The sequence below is a fragment of the Gallus gallus genome, chromosome 25 (genome assembly GCF_016699485.2).
Source record: "Gallus gallus isolate bGalGal1 chromosome 25, bGalGal1.mat.broiler.GRCg7b, whole genome shotgun sequence".
NCBI lineage: Eukaryota > Metazoa > Chordata > Aves > Galliformes > Phasianidae > Gallus > Gallus gallus.
In genome coordinates, this window is record NC_052556.1 from 2,448,586 (window position 1) to 2,469,259 (window position 20,674).

The following is a 20,674-nucleotide window of genomic DNA, read 5'->3' on the forward strand; positions in this document are numbered from 1 at the left end:
CCAACCACCGCCCCCCACCACCACTCCATTGTCACCTCGGCCACCACAACCCCCCCCCCCTATATTGGCACCCCATCCCCATCACAACCACATGATCCCCCTCATCATCCCACCGCCCCCTCCCCATCACACCCCCATGTGTGTCGTCCCCCCCCCCCCAAAGTGCCCCCCCGTCCCATCGGGGCGGTGCGGTTCTCCCCATTCCCTGCGGTTCGGGTCCGCCCCGGGGTCGGGCGGTGCCGTTGCCGCCCCTCCGCGGTGACATCAGCCGTGAAAAGGGAGCGGGCGGCGGCATCCGCCACTGCGGGACCGCACCGGGACCGGGATCGGCACCGCAGGTACCGAACGGGGCGGGGGGCACCGCCCGGGGGTGGGAGCGGGGTGGGCACCGGGGGGGGGATGGGGGTGGGCACGGAGGAGGGGTGCGTATATGGGGGGAGGAAGGGGGGGGGGGGGGGGAAGGATGTGGGGGGTGGGCACCGGGATGGGGTCTCCGGCTCGGGGTCTCCGTTCCGCCTCTGTCCCATAACGGCGGTTCGGAGCCGCTGCGGGGTAACGGCACCGCGCACCGCGCACCGCGCCCGGGAACGGCAGCGGGAGCGGCGCTGGGTGCGGCTTCCGGCCCCGCAGCCCCGGGGGTGGGGGGGGGCGTGGGGGGGGGAGCGGCTGCCCCCGGGGCTGCGAACGTCGGAGCGCGGCTGAACCCCCCCTGCCGTGGGTTCCCCCCCCCCCCACCCCCGTCCCATCCGAGGGTCCCCTCCGGGATCCCACCGCGTCCCGTTGTCCCACCCGATGGGCACCGCGTGCGCTCTTTGCGCTCTCTGCGCTCCCCCCGGGGATCTCTTCTTCCCCATTTGGCCGCCTTTTGCCCCCCCCCCCCATTGGTGGCTCTGGGTCGGGTCCCGCCCCCTCCTCACTGCCCCCCTGGGTGGGTCCGTGCGGTGTCTGTGTCCTCTGGGACCCCCCCTCCCCTCTCTGCCCCCCGGCATGGCGGAGTCCTCACCCACTTTGGGCGCCAGCAGACCGTGGGGTGGCAGTGGGGTCCATAAGGACGCACACAGCCCCACATTGGCCAAACCTTTGGCTCCGACCCCCCCCCGCCCCCCCTCCAGACAGCCCCCGCTGTATGGGAAAGCTTTGTTCCCCACCCATTGGCTCCGGGTCCTGGGGAGCACCTTAACCTTCCCCTGTGACCCCCCCGTGATGGTACTGGGAGCCCCAGTGGCACTCGGGGACGTTGGGTGGCATTGGTGGCATTGGGTGATCTCCACTTTGGAGTGCTTTCAAGGTTTTGGGGTACCCTGGTGATGTTGGGATGACCTCGAGGTTGGGGTGCCTTGGTGGCATTGGGGTACCTTGGTGGCACGGGGGTGCTCCAGTGATATTGGGGTGACCCTGATGGCATTGAGGTGGTCCTGGGGTGACCTTAAGGTGCTGGGGTGCCCTCGGTGGCACTGGGGTGCCTTAATGGCGTTGGGGTGACACTGGTGGTGTTGAAATGTGACGTTGGGGTGACCTCAAGGTTGGGGTGACCTCAAGGTGTTAGGGTGCTTTGGTGGCATTGGGGTGACCCTGGTGGCGTTGGGGTGCCTTGGTGACATTGGGGTGGCCTCAAAGCATTGGGATACGTTGGTGACGTTGGGTTGACCTCAAGGTTGGGGTGACTTGAAGGCGTTGGGGTACTTTGGTGGCATTGGGGTGACCCAGTGATGTGGGGTGACCTCAAGGTGTTGAGGTGATCCTGGTGACGTTGGGATGCCCAAGTGACGCTGGGCTTCCTCGGTGGCGTTGGGGTGACCTCAAGGTTGGGGTACCTCGGTGACATTGGGGTCCCCCACATCTGGGGATGTGCATTGGGGTCCAGGCTCATCCCAGCCATACGTCCCCCCCAGGAGGACCTTTGGGGGGAGCGGGGCAGAACGCACAGCCCCATATGCCCACCCCATGGCTATAGGGCATTGGGAGCACCCCGACATGGGCAGCGCTGGGACGCTGTCACCCAGCCCTGGGGACCACCGGGCTCTGCACCCCATAACGCCCCGTAGGATGGGAGCCAGGCACCGTTCCTGGGGCGTGTGGGGCTGTTGGGGTGTGCGGTGTGGGGCTCCCGGGGCCGCTCCCGGATCTGGCTCCGTTCCCATACAAACGGGTGCAGTTTTGCAAACACGCAGTGAGTGGCTGCCAAAAAATCTGAGCCAACACAATGGGGGAACTGGGGGGGACCCAGCTGGGGGTTGGGGTGGGTGGTTTGGGTTAGGGTTGGGGTTTGGGGTTGGGGTTTAGGGTTAGGGTTGTGGAGGGGTTTGGTTTAGGGTTGAGGGTTGGGGTTTAGGGTTGGAGTTGGTGGTTCAGTTGAGGGCTGGGATTTAGGGTTGGGTTTTGGGGTTAGAGGTGGTGGTTGTGGTTTAAGTTTGATGTTTGGGATGGAGTTTAGGGTTGGGTGGGCATGGAGCGGCGCTGCCGTTGGGATGGCAATGTGGGGGGACCCCAAGTGGACCTTTGGATGGGGTTATGGTTGGGGTTGGAGTTTAGGGTTGGGGGTTGGGGTTAGAGTTGGTGGTTGGGGTTGAGGTTGGGGTTTAAGTTTGGTGTTCGGGATGGAGTTTAGGGTTGGATGGGCATGGCACTGTGGGATGGCAATACGGGGGGACCCCAAGTGGACCTTTGGACGGGGTTGGTGGTTGGGGTTTAGGGTTGGGGTTAGGGTTGGGGTTAGGGTTGTTGGTTGGGTTTGGTTGGGCCCATGGTGGGGTGCCACCATCGGGATGGTAAAGCATGGGGACTCCAAGGGGGGGCCGTGCACCCCAATGCCGTCACCACAGCGCCGGGCAGGAAGCGCCTGGCGCGGCGATAAGGTCTGGGCAGGCATCCCAGGGGAAGGGCACTGCCAGGAGGTGTCACCGCGTCCCCAAGGGAGGATGGGTGACACGGGGCGTCCCCAACAGGCATGGCGAACCGGGGACCATCGTATGGGCTGAGCCGGGAGGTGCAGCAGAAGATCGACCGTCAGTACGACCCCGACCTGGAGCAGCTGTTGGTGCGCTGGATGGTGGGGCAGTGCGGGGAGGACATCCCCCAACCCACGCCTGGGCGTGATGGGTTCCAGCAGTGGCTCAAGGATGGCACTGTGAGTCCTTCCTGGGAACGTGGGGGCTGCGGGGGGGGGTCGTGGTGTCACCTCGCTTTGTGGTGAGTGGGGTTAAGGGAGGGTCGGGGCGTCCCCTCACCTGATGTTGGGTCGGTCGTGGTGCCACCATATGGAGGTGGTCGTGGTGTCCCCTTACCTAACATTGGGGTCATCACGGTGCCATCGCTTTGGGGAGGTCACAGCGTCCCCTCACTTGATGTTGGGGTCATCGTGGTGCCACCATATTGAGGTGGTCACGGTGTCACCACATTGGGTTGGTCATGGTGCCCCCATACTGAGGTGGTCTTGGTGTCCCCTCACCTAACATTGGGGTCATCGTGGTGCCACCATATTGAGGTGGTCATGGTGTCACCACATTGGGTTGGTCATGGTGTCACCATATTGAGGTGGTCCTGGTATCCCCTCACCTTGCATTGGGATCATTGTTGTGCCACCATACTGAGGTGGTCTTGGTGTCCCCTCACCTAACATTGGGTTCCTCATGGTGCCACCAGATTGGATTAGTCATGGTGTCCCTCCACCTGATGTTGGGTTGGTCACGGTGCCACCATACTGAGGTGGTCGTGGTGTCCCCTCACCTAACATTGGGGTTATAGTGCCACCACACTGGATTGGTCATGGTGTCCCTCCTCCTGATGTTGGGTTGGTCATGGTGCCACCAGATTGGGTTGGTCCTGGTGTCACCACACTGGGGAGGTCACGATGTCACCATATTGGGCTGGTCCTGGTGCCGCCATGACCCCATTTTTGTCACCGCTGATGCCACCAGGTCCTGTGCCGCCTCATCAACAGCCTCTACCCGCGGGGCCAAGCTCCAGTGGCCAAAATCCAGGCGTCCTCCATGGCCTTCAAGCAGATGGAGCAGATCTCACAGTTCCTGCAGGCAGCCGAGCGTTACGGCATCGCCGCCACCGACATCTTCCAGACAGTGGATCTGTGGGAAGGTGAGGGGGGTGGGGGCGATGGGGTGACACCGAGATGTCCCCCAAGGGGGGTGGTGACACCACGTTGGCACCGCGCAGGGAAGAACATGGCGTGCGTGCAGAGGACGCTGATGAACCTGGGCAGCTTGGCGGTGGCCAAAGGCGATGGGCTCTTCGTGGGAGACCCCAACTGGTTCCCCAAGTAGGTGATGGGGGGCTGGGGGGGTGATGGAGGGGGGGGGGGGGTTCATAGAGGAGTGGGGGGTGATGTGGGGTGACCCCCCCGTGGTGGTGCCCGTAGGAAATCACAGGAGAACCGCCGCGTCTTCTCGGAGGATAAACTGAAGGAGGGGCAGAGCGTCATCGGGCTGCAGATGGGCACCAACCGCGGTGCCTCGCAGGCGGGCATGACCGGGTATGGGATGCCCCGACAGATCCTCTGAGCGGCCCCAAAACCCCTCCCCCCCAACCCCAAAGCTTCCATGGGGCTGGGGGGGGTCCCCAAAGCACATCACTCTTCCCCATGGACCCCCCCATGGACCCCCCCATGGACCAACCCATGGACCCCCCCATGGACCAACCCATGGACCCCCCCCATGGACCAACCCATGGACCAACCCATGGACCCCCCCCATGGACCAACCCATGGACCAACCCATGGACCCCCCCATGGACCAACCCATGGACCCCCCCATGGACCCCTCCATGGACCAACCGGGGCTGTGCCCGCCGCCAGGACCAAAATCTGTGTTTTTTATATAATTATTATTATGTTTCCATGTCCCTCCCCCTCCTCCCCCCCTCCCATCCCAACACCGCTGTGCCTTGGGGGGGCCGTGCTGGGGAGAGCCCCCCCTCCCCAGTGGCTCTCGCCCCAATAAATGGCCCCTTCTTGTTTACATGGAGTGAGAGTGGTTGGGGGGCACTGAGGAGGGGGTAGGAGTTGGGGGGTGGGGTTGGGGCTGTCCCCCCAAGTGTGGGGCCCAATGGCTCTTGGGGTAGGTAAGAGGCAGAGGGGGTCCAGGTGTGGGGTGGGGGCACTCATCCCAAGGGGGGGGGGGGGGGGCTGCTGGTAATGAGGGGGAAGGGGGGAGGAACCCCCCCACCTCCACCCCAAGGGACCCGACCAGAGGGTGGGGGCACCCCTGAGCCTCGAATGTGACCACGTGGAGGGGCGGAGCTAACAGGAAGGGGCGGGGCTTCGGAAAGGGGCGGGGCTATTGGGAATGGGCGGGGCTTGGCACGGGGGGCGGGGTTTGCAGGGCGGGTGAGGCAGTGCTGAGCCCCACGTGGGTGGGGGAGGCAGGGACACGCGTGGAGGGGACACACGGGGACACGCGTGGAGGATGGGACACCCAAACACGGGGACACGGAGATGGGAGAGCACAAATGGTGACAAACGGGAAAGGGACGCGAATGGGGCCACCCAGGCATGGAGACGTGTCCGGGAACGGCCGGGGAGGGGGACAGGAGGGCACGGACGGCGCCGCGCGTGGAGGGGACGCCGCCGGAGCTCCGTGGACACAGCCGGGGCCGAACACCTCCCAGCGACCATAGAGTCGGCTCCGCGCTGCCTAGAGCGGCCTCTCCGTGCCGGCCCCGCCCCCGCGCGTCTCGTTGCCATGGGAACGCGCGGCCGTTGCTGTGGAGACGGAGCGGCGGAGCGGAGCGGGATGGTGAGCGCCGCCCGCGGCCTGCAGGGCCCAACCGGGACCACCGCTAACCCCTCCGGCTCCACGAAGCCCTCCAGCCGCTACCGGAGACGGGCACGGAGCACCGAGGTGGATGAGAGCCTATTTGGGGTAAGACGGGGGGAGCAGTGGGGCTCTCCCCCCTCCTTGGGCCTGGAAACCCCCCCAAGGCCTCAGACCCCACGCGTGGGCCTGGGACCCCCCCAGGCCTGGGACAACTGTGGGCCGGAGAGGCTGAACCCCCCCTCAATACATTGAGCTTTGCTGCAGGGAGGGCCTGTGTTGTTTGGGGGGGGCACACAGCCACCAACCCCATCAGTGCCCCCCCCCGCCCCCCCCTTCCTCTTCCCTATGGCCCCATAGCACAGCTTTATGGCACCCGATGCCCTTCAGGTCCAAGGCCGCAGCGCTGGGTGCCGCCCCGTGTCCCCAACCCCACCCCATTGGGATCCCTATGGAGGTTCTTCCCCCCCCCCCCAAAAAAAGGGCTGTGGATCCATCAGCCCAACCCTCAGCGCTGCAACCCAGGACCTTCTGCCAAAAAACAGCAGCAAAAAGCCACTGTTTTAGAAGGGAGGAAGGAAAGACGACGTCACAGCGCCCGCCTCCGCTCCGGGCTCCGTCCCCAGCAGCTGCTCTGTGCACTGATCGCTATCAGGGCAGCCTTACAACATTCCTGCAATCATTAATTGGGTTCTTGGAGGCGGATCCCGTCCCGTTCTCTGGGCTCTGAGGTTGGCAGTGCTGAACGCTGCCGTTATCTGTTGGCAGTGCTGCCCAGCCCTGTAATTACACACGCAGCTGATAGCGGTGATGGATGAGAAACGCACCCTGAAGGCGCTGAGCTGCCCTGCCCAGCCTGTCCCATAGGGCTGTGCCCCACCGTGGAGCGTGGGGTGGGCGCAGGGCTGGTCCCGGACCCCCACATTTGAGGAGGAAATTCGCTATTCAGAGGGCAATGGTTTCCTCACAGCCCAGAGCTGTGGGTGCTCCATCCCTGGAGGTGTCCGAGGCCATGGATGGGGCTGAGGGTGGCCTGAGCTGATGGGGAGCGCCCAGCCCATGGCAAGGGGGGGGCTGGAGGGGGGGCTGCGGTCCCTCCCAACCCAATCGTGTTGGGATCCCATGGCTCTGATATTTGGGGTCCCATCCAACCCAACCACGCTGCAATCCCATGGCTCTATGATATTTGGGGTCCCCTCCAACCCAACCACGCTGTGATCCCATGGCTCTGTGATATTTGGGGTCCCTTCTGCCCCAACCACGCTGCGATCCCATGGCTCTATGATATTTGGGGTCCCATCCAACCCAACCACGCTGTGATCCCATGGCTCTGTGATCTTTAGGGTCCCATCCAACCCAACCACGCTGTGATCCCGTGGCTCTGTGATATTTGGGGTCCCATCCAACCCAACCACGCATGATCCCATGGCTCTGTGAACTTTAGGGTCCCTTCTGCCCCAACCACGCTGTGATCCCATGGCTCTATGATATTTGGGGTCCCATCCAACCCAACCACACTGCGATCCCGTGGTTCTGTGGTCTTTGAGGTCCCCCTCCAACCCATCCGTTGTATGGCTCCCTGATTTGAGGTATCACCTCTCTCATCTCTCATGTCTGTAACCCACGGAGAGCGGGAGAGGTACCCAAGGGCTGGAGAAGAGCCAACCGCCCTCCAGGCTTCACCGAGGGCACAAAGGAGGCCGGTCGGCCTCGCTGCCATCCCCGGGAAGGTGATGGAACAGCCCGTCCCAAACGCCATCTCCGAGCCCATGGGTGAGGAGGAGGTTCCAAGGAGTTCTATGGGGTGCCCGCAGAGGGCATCGCCTCGCTAGGTGGCGGTGTCACCTCGAGCGCGGGGACCTCAGCGGTGCGGCAGCGCTGGGAGGACCGGGAGGAGGCGGAGTGGGACCTCCTGTGGTCCTATGGGGTTTTCCCTGAGGTTTGAGGGCACTTTGGGGGGGATTTCTGCCACCAACAGAGGGGACACGGAGCTGCCCCCCCCCCCGGCCACGCGCTGTGTTTTGCTGCTGCGATCTCACGGTGCTGTGATGGGGTTTTTGTATGGATTCCCCACGCTCCATCCACCCCCCCCTCTCTTTAGGGTCCTTCCTTACAGCCTTCGCAGCCCCACGGCCCCATTGTGCTCCTACGGGATGCGCGCAGCGCTCCAAAATCGGCGCTCGGCGCTCAGCACCGCCCCGACACCATCCGACTGCTCAGCAACGACCTCATCCGCAGCCTCGTGTGAGTCACACCCGGGGGGCACCCACCCCAATACCCCCCCAACCACTCAACCCCCCCCAAACCCCCTCAACCCCACCCAAACACCCCCCCCCCCCCACAGTGCCGAACACCCCCAAGCGGTGGCGGTGTCCCCTCCGCGGGCGCACAGCTGTTTGTCCATAAGGTTGAGCAGTCAGAACCCGGCTCTAATTACACCACCTCATTAAAAACCTGCAGGGCACAGAGCCATTATCCCGGGCAAACCCCACTGAGCCTCATTTTGACCTTCCCCCCCCCATCCCCCCCTTTATTTCCTCGCTTCACCTCCCTGCTTCCACCCCATAGACACTCACACCCGCACCGCAGCCCTTTGGCTCCGGGTTGGGGCTGAGGGGGCCGCACTCAGAGCTCCGAGTTTTGGGACCGCTGCCCACATTTCCCCCACGTGGCCGATGGAACCATTTGGGGTTTCCTTTTCCATTCCTGAAAACCGGGGTGCAGGTTGGGCACCCAAACACAGCTCAGGCGGCGGCCGCTGCGTCACACCATTTATTAGGGCCGTCGGTGCCACTACCCATTCTTTAAAGCGTCCTGGAATCCGATGCTGTGATGCTGTGGCACTTATTATGCAGGTATCTGTCCCAAGGGTGGATGAAAAGGTGACACATAATAACAGTGACTGCATTCTTAGTCCCCAGAACCTTCAAAGCGCCCCATGAGTTTGGTTAATGCACCGCACGCGTCGCCGTGCTGCAGCTGAGCAATGCTGGCAGTAATTAAAACTCCTCACAACTCACCTGGAAATAATAAATAATAATAAAAAAAAAAAAAACCCCAAACCCAACCCTGTGTCATTATCCACATTTTTACACGTGGGGAAATGGGGGCACTGAGGTGGTTTCCTCCGGGCTGAGTCACTGTGGGGCAGAGCTGCGTCCTCCCCCCACACCAAACTCATTCCACCCAACAGAGCTGCAGTCCCGGATCCCTCTGCTTGAAGCCCCATGCTTGGGGGGCACATCCCAGCTCGCTTCCTCCCCCCTTCCCCCCCCCCCGGGGGCAGCTGTGGGGCTGGGTTGGCCCGAAGCTCTTTGGGTGCTGTGTGTGGGGCTCTGCAGAGCGTTGGGGGTCCCCCCATGGCCCGGCTGCCGCCCCCCTCTGCTCGGGACAGGGATGTCACAGCACTGAAGTGACACCACAGTGCCATGGGCACACCGGGAAGGTTTGGGGGTGGGCTGGGAGGGGGGGGTGGGGGGGGGCAGAGGGGGGGGGTGAAGGACCCTCAGCAGCACTGACTGCTCTGCTCTGTGCCCTCCTCTCGCAGTGTCCCTGCAGAGAAGCCACCACCATCCCTCATCATCGGCCTGCGGGACTTCCAGCGCATCCAGGAGTCGTCCCGAGTGCTGAGCAAGGAGCAGCGTGCAGCTCAGCTGGCAGCCCTGAAAGCACAGAGGGAGGCTGACCTCGTAGGCACCCCCCCGCCCTCCCTTACTGCCGTGGGGGGCACCCATAGGGGGACCATCGCCCCGCACCCCCCGGATTGCGCTGCGCAGCTGCAAACCCTGCATCACTCCAACCCTCCGAGCCCAGGAGGGGCTGTGGGGGGGTCCCAAAGTTTGCAGTGCTGCGTGGGCTGCACCCCACACCTCCCCAGTGCACCTCTGTGCTGCGTTCCTGCCCCCTCTGCAGGAAGGGGTGTGGGGCATCTCCTCTAGAAGGGTGTGGGGGTGCAGGGTGGGAGCCCAGGGGTGAAGGATGGTGGCACAGGGTTCAGGATGATGGCAAAGGGTATAGGGTGGTGGCCCGGAGGGTGTAGGGTGGTGACCCAGGGGTCGGGATGGTGGCCCAAGAGATCAGTCTGGTGGTCCAGGGTGCAGGTTGGTGGCCCAGCAGTGCAGGTTGGTGGCCCAGCAGTGCAGGTTGGTGGCCCAGCAGTGCAGGTTGGTGGCCCAGGGTGACGGATGGCAGCTCAGCTCTCCCCCTGTGCCCTTAGGAGGCCATGAACGAGCGCAAGGCAGCGGCGAAGCGACAAGCCCTCCTGCAGCAGAGCAAGCAGAGCGACCTGGAGGAGGAGGCGAAGGAACGCGCCCAGCATCTGCTGCAGAGGGCCAACAGGATGCGCATGGAGCAGGAGGATGAGATCAAGGAGTTCAGTGAGGTAAGGCCAGAGGGTCCCCCATCCCCCTCCCCAACGTCACAGAACCAGGGGGGAGAGGTGGCACGAGGTGCCCTGAGCCCCACAGGGCACCGTGGCACGGTGAGGATGAGCTCTGAGCGCTGCCTGCTGCTGCTCAGGGTTGTCTTCTCCTTCCTTTTTCCACCTCCTGCTCTCTGTCTGTCCCCAACCACTGAGCCCAGGGACACCCTTTGCCCCACAGCTGCTCCTGGGTGTGAAGTGCCACATGATCCGCGACACGCAGATCCTGGAGAAGAAGCAGATAGCCAAGGAGATGGAGGAGGAGGAGAAACGCCTGGCCAGGATGATGGAGGTGGAGAGGCAGAAGGCCAACGAGATGCAGGAGGAGCTGGAACGCAGGAGGAAGCAGGAGCTGATCCAGTGAGCAGCGGGGGCCCTTTTTGGAGAGGTGGATTTGAAGGGTGGACTGTTGGGTGGATAAAGGGTTGGTCACAGCTGTAGGGCTGCAGTCAATGGCTCTGCGTCCAGTGGTGACGAGTGGTGTCCCCCAGGGGTCTGTCTGGAACCAACGCTCTCCTTCTCAGTGACACAGAGGGATTGAGTGCACCCTTACTGGTTTGCTGGTGGCACCCGCAGCAGGGGTTGGGGCTGGGGGGCTGTGAGGTCCCTTCCAACCCAGCCATGCCATGATCCCACTGTTCCATACTCTTTGAGGTCCCTCCCAGTCCAACCACACTGTGATCCCGTGGTGCTCTGCTCTTTGAGGTCCCTTCCAACCCAAGCACTCAGTGATCCTATGATTCTTTCCAGGGGTAGGCAGGAGCTGGTGAAGCAGATAGAGAAGAACGCGGAGGAGCGGGCGCTGAGGGCTGAGCAGAAGGACCAGGAGAGCCAGGAGGTGCTGCGGTACCTGGAGCAGCTGAAGATGGACGAGCAGAAGGTGTGCTGGGCAGGAACCGGGGAGCTGCTGGGGAGCAGAAGGGGATGAAGGCAGATCTTCACCTCTTGGAAGGGCGACCCAGTGCTGGGGGAGTCGGTGTCGGTGCAGAATTGAGGCTGTGGTCTCTTGGGGGCGCTGAGCTCTGCCCACATGGAGCAAGCACTCCACGCACCCCACGGACCCTCAGCTCTGTGCTTCAGGAGTTGGAGCAGAAGAAGGAGCAGCAGAAGAAAATCCAGGCTGAGATTAAACGCATCAACGACGAGAACCAGAGGTGCAAGGAGGAGCAGCTGCAGAAGGAGAGGATGGAGGACGAGCGGGTGCTCGAGTACCAGCGGCAGAAAATGGTACTGGGGCCGAGCACAGCAGCACGGAGGGGTGATGGGGTGCAGGGAGGCGCCACCAAACTCTGTCCCACGTAGGAGAGGGAGGCAGAGCTCGAAGCTGAGCAGGAAAGGATCCGCAGGGAGAAGGAGAAGGAGATGGCGCGGCTCAGGGCCATGCAGGAGAGGGCCCTCGACCAGCAGGCAGAGAAGGTGAGGGCTGGCGGGTCTGCCGTCATGGAGCAAGGAGCACAGCCGTGAAACCATCCCTCTGCAGCCCTCCGGCCTCACTGCTGTCCCTTTCTGTCCCCTCTGTCCCCGCGGGAAGGATGCACTGAGGGCCAAACGCAGCCAGGAGGCGGCCGAGCGGGAGTGGAGGAGGAAGGAGAAGGAGGCGGCGAGGAGGAAGGCTGAGATGGAGGAGCAGCTGCGGCAGGGCCGGAGCCAACAGATCGCAGAGAGGGAGCACTGCATGGCTGTGCAGGTGATGAGGGACCGCCACGACTTCGAGCGCATCCTCCGGTGAGATGGGATCCGTGCTGAGCTCAGCACGACGGCGTGGTGGGGTGGGAGGTGGGAAAGGGGGGGGGTCCATCAGTATGGGCTGCCCGGGGAGGGGATGGGGGTCACCGTGCGTGGAGGTGTTTGGAAAGGTGGAGATGTGGTACGTGGGGAGGTGGTCTGTGGTTCTGGTGGGTGTGGGTTGGCGTTGGGCTTGGGGGGTCTCGGAGGTCTTCTCCAACCCTCGTGGTTCTGTGAGTGGGAACGGTGGGGGTGGGTTGGGGTTGGCCTTGGGGGTCTCAGAGGTCTTCTCCAACCCTTGTGGATCTGTGAGTGGGAATGGTAGGGGTGGGTTGGGGTTGGGGTTGGGGTTGGCCTTGGGGGTCTTAGAGGTCTTCTCCAACCCTTGTGGATCTGTGAGTGGGAACGGTGGGGATGGGTTGGGGTTGGGGTTGGCCTTGGGGGTCTCGGAGGTCTTCAACCTTTGCGGTTCTGTGATTCTCTTTAGGATCGTGGTTTAGTGGGAATGGTGGGGGTGGGTTGGGGTTGGCCTTGGAGGTCTTAAAGGTCTTTTTCAACCTTTGTGATCCCCCGGTTCTGTGGCCATTTCAGCAGACACAGTGGGGGTGGGTCACTGTGATGATCTTGGGGGTCTTTTCCAACCCCGACGGCGCCGTGATTCTGCGATTCGGCCATTGGGGATGGCGAGGAGGGCTCATCTGTGTGATTCCAGCCTGAATGATTCCTCAGTTCCACACTGCTACCAGCGCTCACAGTGAGGACGGGTTAACGGTTGCGTTTGGTGACCTCGGAGGTCTCCTCCCCTCTCAGGGCCCAGCAGGAGCAGATAGAGAAGGAGAAGGCAGAGGAGGCTCGGAGGGCAGCCCTGCAGTTGGCCCACGCCGATGATATCCGACGTCAGATACAGGAGCAGCAGCAGCTGAGGGCCCAGGAGCGCATGGCCGCCTTCGAGGAGAGCCGGCGGCTGCAGGAGGCGGCTCAGCAGCGCAGCCGACGCATCGCTCAGCTCAAACAGCAGAAGATCCAGGAGCTCAGGTGATCCCCACGGCCCCGAACCGCATCCTGGCCTTCCCGTCGGCTGTCCCCGTGGGTTCCGCTCCGTACCCTTCAAACAGAACCTTCTCCGGGGTTGTGTGCCCGAAGCTCAGCCCAGCAATGGGGCTCTGATGGTTTCCTCTCTTTGCAGAGCTGCTGGCATCCCGGAGAAGTATTGTGCCCAGGTGGAGAGGTGGGCGCAGAGTGGGGCTCAGCCCCACACCGAGAAGAAGGCAACAGCTCAGGAGTTTCGGCTTTCTTAGGCAGAGTTGTCCACAAACAGAGATGTTTATGGAGCAGACAGCGTCTCCTGTCCTTCTCTTGCTTCCCACCTACAGGTCAGGGTTAGGGTTGGGTTGGGGTTAGGGTTGGGGTTGGGGTTAGGGTTGGGGTTGGGGTTAGAGTAGGGTTGGGGTTGGGTTTGAGGTTATGGTTATGGTTGGAGTTAGGGTTAGAATTGGGGTTGGAGTTAGGGTCAGGGTTGGGCTTATGGTTAGGGTCAAGGTTGGGTGAGGGTAGGAGAGGGGTTGGGGTTAGCTTTAGGAACAGCCCCCCGCTCGTCTCCCTGCTCGCTGGGGACAGGAACATCCCCTGCCCTATTCCTGGAGCTCTGCTGTGTCCCCATGACCCATCTGGAGCCCAACCTGATGCTGTCACTGCCCCACTGCCGCACCCGCCCTGTGAGCACCACTGGCTCAGCGCCGTGTCACCTCCAGGCCCTGTGGCTGTGGCCTTGTGAAGGGACAAAGCAAAGCGTCCGGAGAGTGATGCAAACCTTGGAACAATAAAAAAAACACACAACAAACCACAGCAGGACAGGGAATGGCAGCTTCAGAGGGCCGGGATCCCATAGGAGTGGCTCTGATTAATTCTCCGAGCAGCTGAGAAATAAGGAGAGCCAGGAAAGGCGAGACTGCCCGGGGCACGGAGACGGCGTGGGGGGCTGTGGGGTGGTGGGCAGAGGGGGGATCCCACCTCCTCCTGCATCCCCAGACCGCTGCTTTCCCTCCGGGTGTCCCCCAGTGGTGGTGGTGGTGGGGCCGGGCGCCACGGGGCTGCTTTCGGGTCACCCCGAGTTCTACGGGGCCCTCACTGCTGACCTCCATCCCCGTCACCGCCGTGGCCACGCCGTGCCGTGTCCTATGGGTCCCATATGGTTGAGGGGACGGTGACCACCGGGGCGGGGGGCCATCCCCACCCATCCTGCACGAGGAATGCAGAGCCACCAAACCACGGCCGCACCGCGGTGGGAATCGTCCCTTCGGTGCCGCCCCGGGGGCCCCAAATCACAGACGCTGCCCAACACGTGCCCCGATCCCCAGCAAGGGTTAAAGGACGGCAATGAGCTCAGTGTGGGGACAGTAAATGGAGCAGCTGTGGCCCCGGGGAGCGTTTGGGGCCGGCAGGGAGGTGCTGCCCATCCGGATCGGGCAGTGGGGTGGAAAACACCGGCGGAGCCGAGCTGTGCCGCGGGGCACCGCGCGGTGACCGGAGCTGCCCTGAGCGTGGCACGGCCCCAGTGGGGCACTGGGATGGGTGTGGGGTGCTGCTGGTGGGCTCCCAGGGGTCGAGCAGCCCCCGTGTGGCCTTTGTCACCTGTATGGCATCCCTGTCCCCAACCCTTCCGTCCCGCTGCGCTCTCCCTGTCCCCAGCACCCACTGCTGTACCTTTCCTGTCCCCAACCCATCCACGCTCACTGCAGGTCCCCACCTGCTCCATCCCCACCTCCCCAGACCCACTGCTGCCACCACGACCCCACATCACCCAACGTCACCCAGGTGGGCTCAGTGGTCCCCTTGCAGCGATGGCGTCCCCGTGCCCCGCGCCAAAGGGGCAGGACTGGAGGAGGGATCTGTAGGGGATTAAGCCCGTGGTCCAACCACACCTTTAAGCTCCCGCAATTGTGTCCCTCTCCGACACCAAAACCCTTTTGGGGCTGCGTGGGGCGACACCGCCATCTCCTCGGGACCCTTCCGATGGATCCCGGGTGGATCTTCCCCCACCAACCCCACTGCTCCCTCAGCTGCTTATCACGGGGTGAGACCCCCCCCGGTGGGGTCTGCAGACCCAAATCCCCACCCCACTGCTGGCAACGGGCCCCGCAGAGCACCCCATCGCCCCCATACCCACATTACAGCCCCCAGCCCCGCTCTGATGGGATGCAACCCCACATGGCACAGCAGAGCGTAATTACCGGGTAGGGAGTGGAGCAGGGCGGCATCGCTCACGCACAGCTCGGAGCCACTCAGTCATCCCAAAGGCATCCGCCCCACAGGGAGGAGCACCCGGGCCCAGCATGTAAAAGGGCCGCTCGTCCCGGGTGGTGCTTCGTCGCCTCGGAGCCTTCCTCTGCCCGCACTCCTCCTCCTCCTCCTCCTCACCGCCGGCACCGCAGCGCGATGGCACGGCACGGCGCCGGGCAGCTCCTGCTGCTGGGGCTCATGCCAGGTGGGTGCCACGGCCCCGATGTCACCAGGGGTGGATGGAGGGGACGTTGGCTGTGCCACAGCCCGAGCTGAGCGGGCGGCACTGCGACCACAGTGACCCCAACGGAGCCGACACCGATGGGCGCTCCATCCCGTTGGGATATCCACGGATGGGGAGCCAAGACCCAGAGGGTTGGGTGATGTGGAGATGTGGGCTGTGGGGTGTTGGGTTGGGATGGGGTGGGGTTGGAGTGCTGTGGGTTACAGGATTGGGATGGGGTGGGGTATAGGGTCAGGATACTTCGGGTTATAGGGTTGGAGTGCTGTGGGTCATAGGGTTGGGATGGGGTGGGGTATAAGGTCAGGGCACTTTGGGTTATAGGGTTGGAGTGCTGTGGGTTATAGGGTTGGGGTGGGGTGGGTTATGGGGTCAGGCTGCTGTGGGGCGCAGGGTCAGGGTGCTCACACGCTGCCCCTCTCCCCCAGCTCTCCTCCTGGCCGTAAGGATCAACAGCAAAGGCCGTGAGGTGCTGTACTTGGCCAAGGGCGACTCAGTGAAGCTGGGCTGTCCCTACGTCCTCGAGCCCGAGGACAACGGTCCCCAGGGCGTGGGCATCGAGTGGATCCAGATCACGCCCGAGCGCACCGGCCCCGAGAATGTGGTGAGTGTGGGGTCACCGAGATGGCACCGTCCTGTGGGGTGGGGTGGGGATGGAGGGACGGAAGGGAGAAAGGATGGGGAGGGATGGAGGAGGGATGGGGCAGGAGAAAGGGATGAGGAGGGATGGAACAGGAGGGATGGGATGGGATGAGATGGGATGGGATGGGATGGGATGGGATGGGATGGGATGGGATGGGATGGGATGGGATGGGGTGGGATGAGATGGGATAAGAAAGGATGGCCAAGGAGAGATGGAGGAGCAGATATGGGGTAGGACAAAGGGATAAGGAGGGACGGAGCAGGAGGGATGCAGGAGGGAAGCAGGGACACGCGGGGATGCAGCAGTGCCATGCAAGGAGCAGGGAGGGAGCAGCAGCCCCCTCTGCCCACCCTCACGCCCCCATTCCACCCCAACCAGTTCCTTTCCTACTACGACCACCACGTCAACTACGGCAGCGGTTCGGGGCTGCAGGACCGCGTGGCCTTCGTGCAGAACGACCCCGGGCAGCACGACGCCTCCATCCGCCTGGCAGACCTGCAGGTCTCCGACACTGGCACCTATCAGTGCCGTGTCAAGAAGAACACCGTGGCCGTGCACGAAGTCATCGTCACCGTGCAAGGTGAGACCCCCCCATCCCAGCGCTGGTTGGTGCCGTGATGCGGTGGCGCCGGTGGTGGCAGTGTCCCTCCATGGTGGTGTCCACGTCCCTGGGGGTGGTGGTGGTGGCCATGGTGGGGATGGTGGCCCTGGGGGTGGCCGTGTCCCTCCCTGCTGGTGGCAGTGTCTCAGGTGGTGACGGTGGCACTGATGGTGACCGTGTCCACAGTGGGAGTGGTGGCACCGATGGTGTCAATGTCCCACGTGGTGACGCTGTCCATGGTGGCGGTGGTGGTGGTGGTGGTGGCGGTGGGGACCACGACCCCGGTGGTGATGGTGGCCCCAGAGGTGACCGTGGCCCTGGTGCTCACAATGTCCACAGTGGTGTCAGTGTCCCCAGTGGTGACGGTGGCCCTGGTGGTAACCATGGCGCTGGTGGTGGTGACAGTGTCCCTGGTGGTGACCACGACCCTGGTGACGATGGTGGCCCCAGAGGTGACCATGACCACGGTGGTGACAATGCCCACAGTGGAGTCAGTGTCCCTGGTGGTGGTGACCATGAGCCCTGGTGATGATGGTGGCCCCGGTGGTAACCATGACCCTGGTGGTGGTAACCGTGACCCTGGTGATGACAGTGTCCACAGACAGTGTCCCTGGTGGTGGTGACAATGCCCCGTGTGGTGACCACGACCCCGGTGGTGACCATGTCCCTGGTGGTGATGGTGGCACAGGTGATGACGATGCCCCCGGTAGTGACCACATCCCCTGTGATGACCGTATCCCCGGTGGTGTCAATGTCCCCGGTGGTGCCCATACCCCTGGTGGTGACGCTGCCCCTCGCCCCGCAGAGAAGCCGGCCGTCCCGCAGTGCTGGATCGAAGGGGATCAGCTGCATGGCGGCAGCGTTCTGCTGCGCTGCTACAGCCGAGGAGGGGCCGCACCGCTCGCCTACCAATGGGCCAAACTGGCAGATGGATACGGAGGAGGACGGCTGCCCCAAGGAACCATCCAAGGTGGGCAGTGGGGGCTCCCCGGGGGGACAGCGGCTGGGGTGGGGTGTGGGGCTCACGTCTGTGTGTAGCCATGGCCGTATTCATCCCCACCGATGGCCGTCTGTGGCTGTGGGCTCACCGCTGTGTCTGCGTGCTCCGTGTCCGTGGGTGTCCAGCAGTGCCCCCATCCGTGTGTTCCCATGTCCGTGTGTTCCCATGGCTGTGTGTTCCCGTGTCCGTGTGTTCCCATGTCCGTGTGTTCCCGTGTCCGTGTGTTCCCGTGTCCGTGTGTTCCCGTGTCCATGTGTTCCTGTGTCCGTGTGTTCCCATGTCCGTGTGTTCCCGTGTCCGTGTGTTCCCATGTCCGTGTGTTCCTGTGTCTGTGTGTTCCCATGTCCGTGTGTTCCCATGGCTGTGTGCACTCAGGTCCGTGTGTTCACACATCTGTGTGCAGCATGGGTGTAGATGGATGTGGGTGCCCATATTTGTGTGTTCCCGTGTCCGCGTGTTCCCATCTCCACATACAACCACATCCGTGGATGTCCATACACGCGTGTGCTCTGCCCACGGGTGCCCATAGCCGTGTTCATATCCGTGTCTCTGTGTTCACCATCGCCCCATCCATGCGTGCTCCCATCTGTGTGCTCCAAAACCCACCAGCAGTGCCCTCACCCCCCCACCCCCCGTGTGTCCCCATGTCGGTGTGCACCCACGTCCGTGTGAATGCATGTCCGTGTGTCCCCATGTCCCTGCACACCCACGTCCCTCTGTCCCCGTGTCCCTACATCCCTGTGTCCCCACCTCCCTGCACCCCGTGTCTCCATGTTCCCAAGCACCCCATGTTCCCATATCCCCATGTCCCCTTTCCTCTGCACCCCATGTCCCCATGTATGTCCCCATGTGTGTCCCCACGTATATCCCCGTGTCCCCACACCCCTATCCCTGTGTCCCCATGTCCCATATCCCTGCACTCTATGCCCCTGTGACCCCATACCCCTGTGTCCCCATGTCCCCATATCGCCCCACTCCATGTCCCCCGTCCCCATATCCCCATATCCCCATGTCCCTGCACCCCATATCCCCATGTATGCCCCCATGTGTGTCCCCATGTATATCCACGTGTCCCCATGTATGTCCCCACGTATATCCCCATGTCCCCACGCCCCTATCCCTGTGTCCCCATGTCCCATGTCCCATATCCCTGCACTCTATGCCCCTGTGTCCCCATGTCCCCATATCGCCCCACTCCATGTCCCCATGTACCTACACCCCATGTATTTCCCCATCTATGTCCCTATGTATGCCCCCCCCGTGTGTCCCCACGTATATCCCCAAATCCATCCCCACATCCCCCCCCACCTCCCCCCGCTGACCCCCACCCCCTCCCCGCAGGCCGCGCTCCCGGTGATCTCCTGATCCGCAGTGTGTCGGAGGCCCACGCCGGCGTCTACCAATGCCGCGTCACCAACCGCGTGGGCTACGCCACGTGTCAGCTCACACTCAGCCCCGCGCAGAGTGAGTGCCACCAGGGGGGGGTTCGGGGGTCCCCGTGGGGCGGCCGTGACGGTGACGGGCTGTCTGTGTCCCCATAGGGGGCGGCCGCCAGGCGGGCGTCATCGTGGGCTCCGTGTTGGGCTCACTGCTGCTGCTCAGCCTCCTGGGGCTGCTCATCGGGGCTCTGCTGTGCCGCTACCGCAGGAAGGAGTGCCAGAGGACCTGCAGCGAGTGCAGGTGAGGGGCGGGGATGTGGGGGCGGAGGTGGGGACGTGTGGGCACGGGGACGTGGGGGTACGGAGGTGTGGGGGTGTGGGATGTGGATATGGGGGTGTGTGGGGACATGGGGGCGTGTGGGGGTGTGGGGTGGGCACCGACGGGCACCGACCCCATGGGAAGCAATGGGTGCCACTGGGGAGCAATGGGTGTCATTGGGGATCAATGAGTGTCATTGGGGAGCAATGGGGGCCACTGGGGATCAATGGGTGCCACTGAGGAGCAATGGGTGCCATTGGGGAGCAATGGGGAGCAATGGGTGTCATTGGGGATCAATGGGTGTCATTGGGGAGCAATGGGTGCCATTGGGGATCAATGGGTGCCACTGAGGAGCAATGGGTGTCACTGGGGATCAATGGGTGCCATTGGGGATCAATGGGGGCCACCAGGTATGTGTGGCCACCGTGTGTCACCTCCGGGTGACCCCATGGATCCACCCAAGAGCTGATGGCGCCCAAAGGACCCACCAAATCCTTACGGCAGCAATGGCTGCCACCAAAGGGGTCCAACCGAGAGCCGATGGCACCCATAGGAGCCCCCAAATGCTCACAGCACCTCTGGGCACCTCCGGGCGCTGACGTCTGCCCCGGGGGGGGCTCTCTGTGCCTCCCCCCTCCCCTCAGGAGCAGCACGGGGGGCACCATGACTCGCACCTGCAACGTCTGCGCCCACCCCTACTCCCCCCACGGCATCAGCTACATGCAGTGCCAACACGGCGACGGCGACGAACGCGCGGCCGCGCTGCTCTGCAACGAAGGCATCCGGCACCAGGTGGCCTGCCCTGCTCTGTAACCCCCCGCCGGGGGTCCCGGCCCCCCCTCCGTGGGTTCTCCACGCAAATCGAAGCCAAAGATTCACCTCTTCCCCCACCTCAACCCCCGACGCGCTCTCGGGTTCGCCGTTGGCTTTTGGGGGGTTGAGTCGTTATTATTGCGATCGTTTTGCTTTTGGGGCCGTTTTTTATCGCCGTTCCGGCGCTATTTATTTCTTTCTGATGTTGCGCCCCCCCCCCCTCCCCCCCCCCATCCCCCCCACTGCCCGGTGCCGCCCCCCCCCCTCCCCCCCCCCCACGATTGGCCGCAGCGATTCGGTGTTGGTTGGAGACGCCGTCGGCACCGGGAACCGCAGCCGGGAATGGCAAAGAAAGAGAGACAAATAAAGGGAAGGGATCACAAAAAGGAAATAAACCCAAAGTGAACGAAGCGCTGCCCCACTGCGTGGTCCCAAAAAGGGGGGGGGGGTCCGGGGGTGGCCTTTATGGGGGTTTAGCGGACGTTATGA

At 63.4% G+C, this 20,674-nt stretch overlaps 4 protein-coding genes across 5 annotated transcripts; 3 read left to right on the forward strand and 1 right to left on the reverse strand.

Moving 5' to 3' along the window:
• The first annotated feature begins 257 nt into the window (after positions 1 to 257).
• Positions 258 to 4,647, forward strand: TAGLN2 (transgelin 2). The gene is made up of 5 exons (XM_025143648.3): positions 258 to 338; positions 2,946 to 3,127; positions 3,918 to 4,092; positions 4,171 to 4,273; positions 4,373 to 4,647. Exons 2-5 carry the CDS (start codon positions 2,948 to 2,950, stop codon positions 4,512 to 4,514), a joined length of 600 nt encoding a protein of 199 aa, XP_024999416.1. The 5' UTR covers positions 258 to 338; positions 2,946 to 2,947; the 3' UTR covers positions 4,515 to 4,647.
• A 1,070-nt stretch (positions 4,648 to 5,717) lies between these two features.
• On the forward strand, positions 5,718 to 13,246 carry CFAP45 (cilia and flagella associated protein 45). Its single transcript, XM_015298676.4, has 11 exons — positions 5,718 to 5,873; positions 7,867 to 8,009; positions 9,313 to 9,454; positions 9,982 to 10,146; positions 10,367 to 10,545; positions 10,936 to 11,065; positions 11,266 to 11,412; positions 11,488 to 11,601; positions 11,717 to 11,910; positions 12,721 to 12,945; positions 13,097 to 13,246. Exons 1-11 carry the CDS (start codon positions 5,745 to 5,747, stop codon positions 13,206 to 13,208), a joined length of 1,680 nt encoding a protein of 559 aa, XP_015154162.4. The 5' UTR covers positions 5,718 to 5,744; the 3' UTR covers positions 13,209 to 13,246.
• Positions 13,247 to 15,276: 2,030 nt separating this feature from the next.
• Positions 15,277 to 20,595, forward strand: VSIG8 (V-set and immunoglobulin domain containing 8). 2 transcript variants are annotated; one of them, XM_040652645.2, is made up of 7 exons: positions 15,277 to 15,394; positions 15,859 to 16,034; positions 16,452 to 16,653; positions 17,480 to 17,644; positions 19,016 to 19,138; positions 19,216 to 19,354; positions 20,017 to 20,595. In XM_040652645.2, exons 1-7 carry the CDS (start codon positions 15,346 to 15,348, stop codon positions 20,183 to 20,185), a joined length of 1,023 nt encoding a protein of 340 aa, XP_040508579.1. In that variant the 5' UTR covers positions 15,277 to 15,345; the 3' UTR covers positions 20,186 to 20,595. The 2 variants fall into 2 exon arrangements, with proteins under 2 accessions (XP_040508579.1, XP_040508580.1); XM_040652646.2 differs by having other exon boundaries at positions 20,023 to 20,595.
• Positions 16,529 to 17,486, reverse strand: LOC121107595 (cell wall integrity and stress response component 2-like). Its single transcript, XM_040652647.2, has 2 exons — positions 17,253 to 17,486; positions 16,529 to 17,195 (listed from the first exon to the last, which is right to left on the reverse strand). The coding sequence occupies exon 2, from the start codon at positions 17,189 to 17,191 to the stop codon at positions 16,820 to 16,822; it is 372 nt and encodes a 123-aa protein (XP_040508581.1). The 5' UTR covers positions 17,192 to 17,195; positions 17,253 to 17,486; the 3' UTR covers positions 16,529 to 16,819.
• Positions 20,596 to 20,674: the final 79 nt, after the last annotated feature.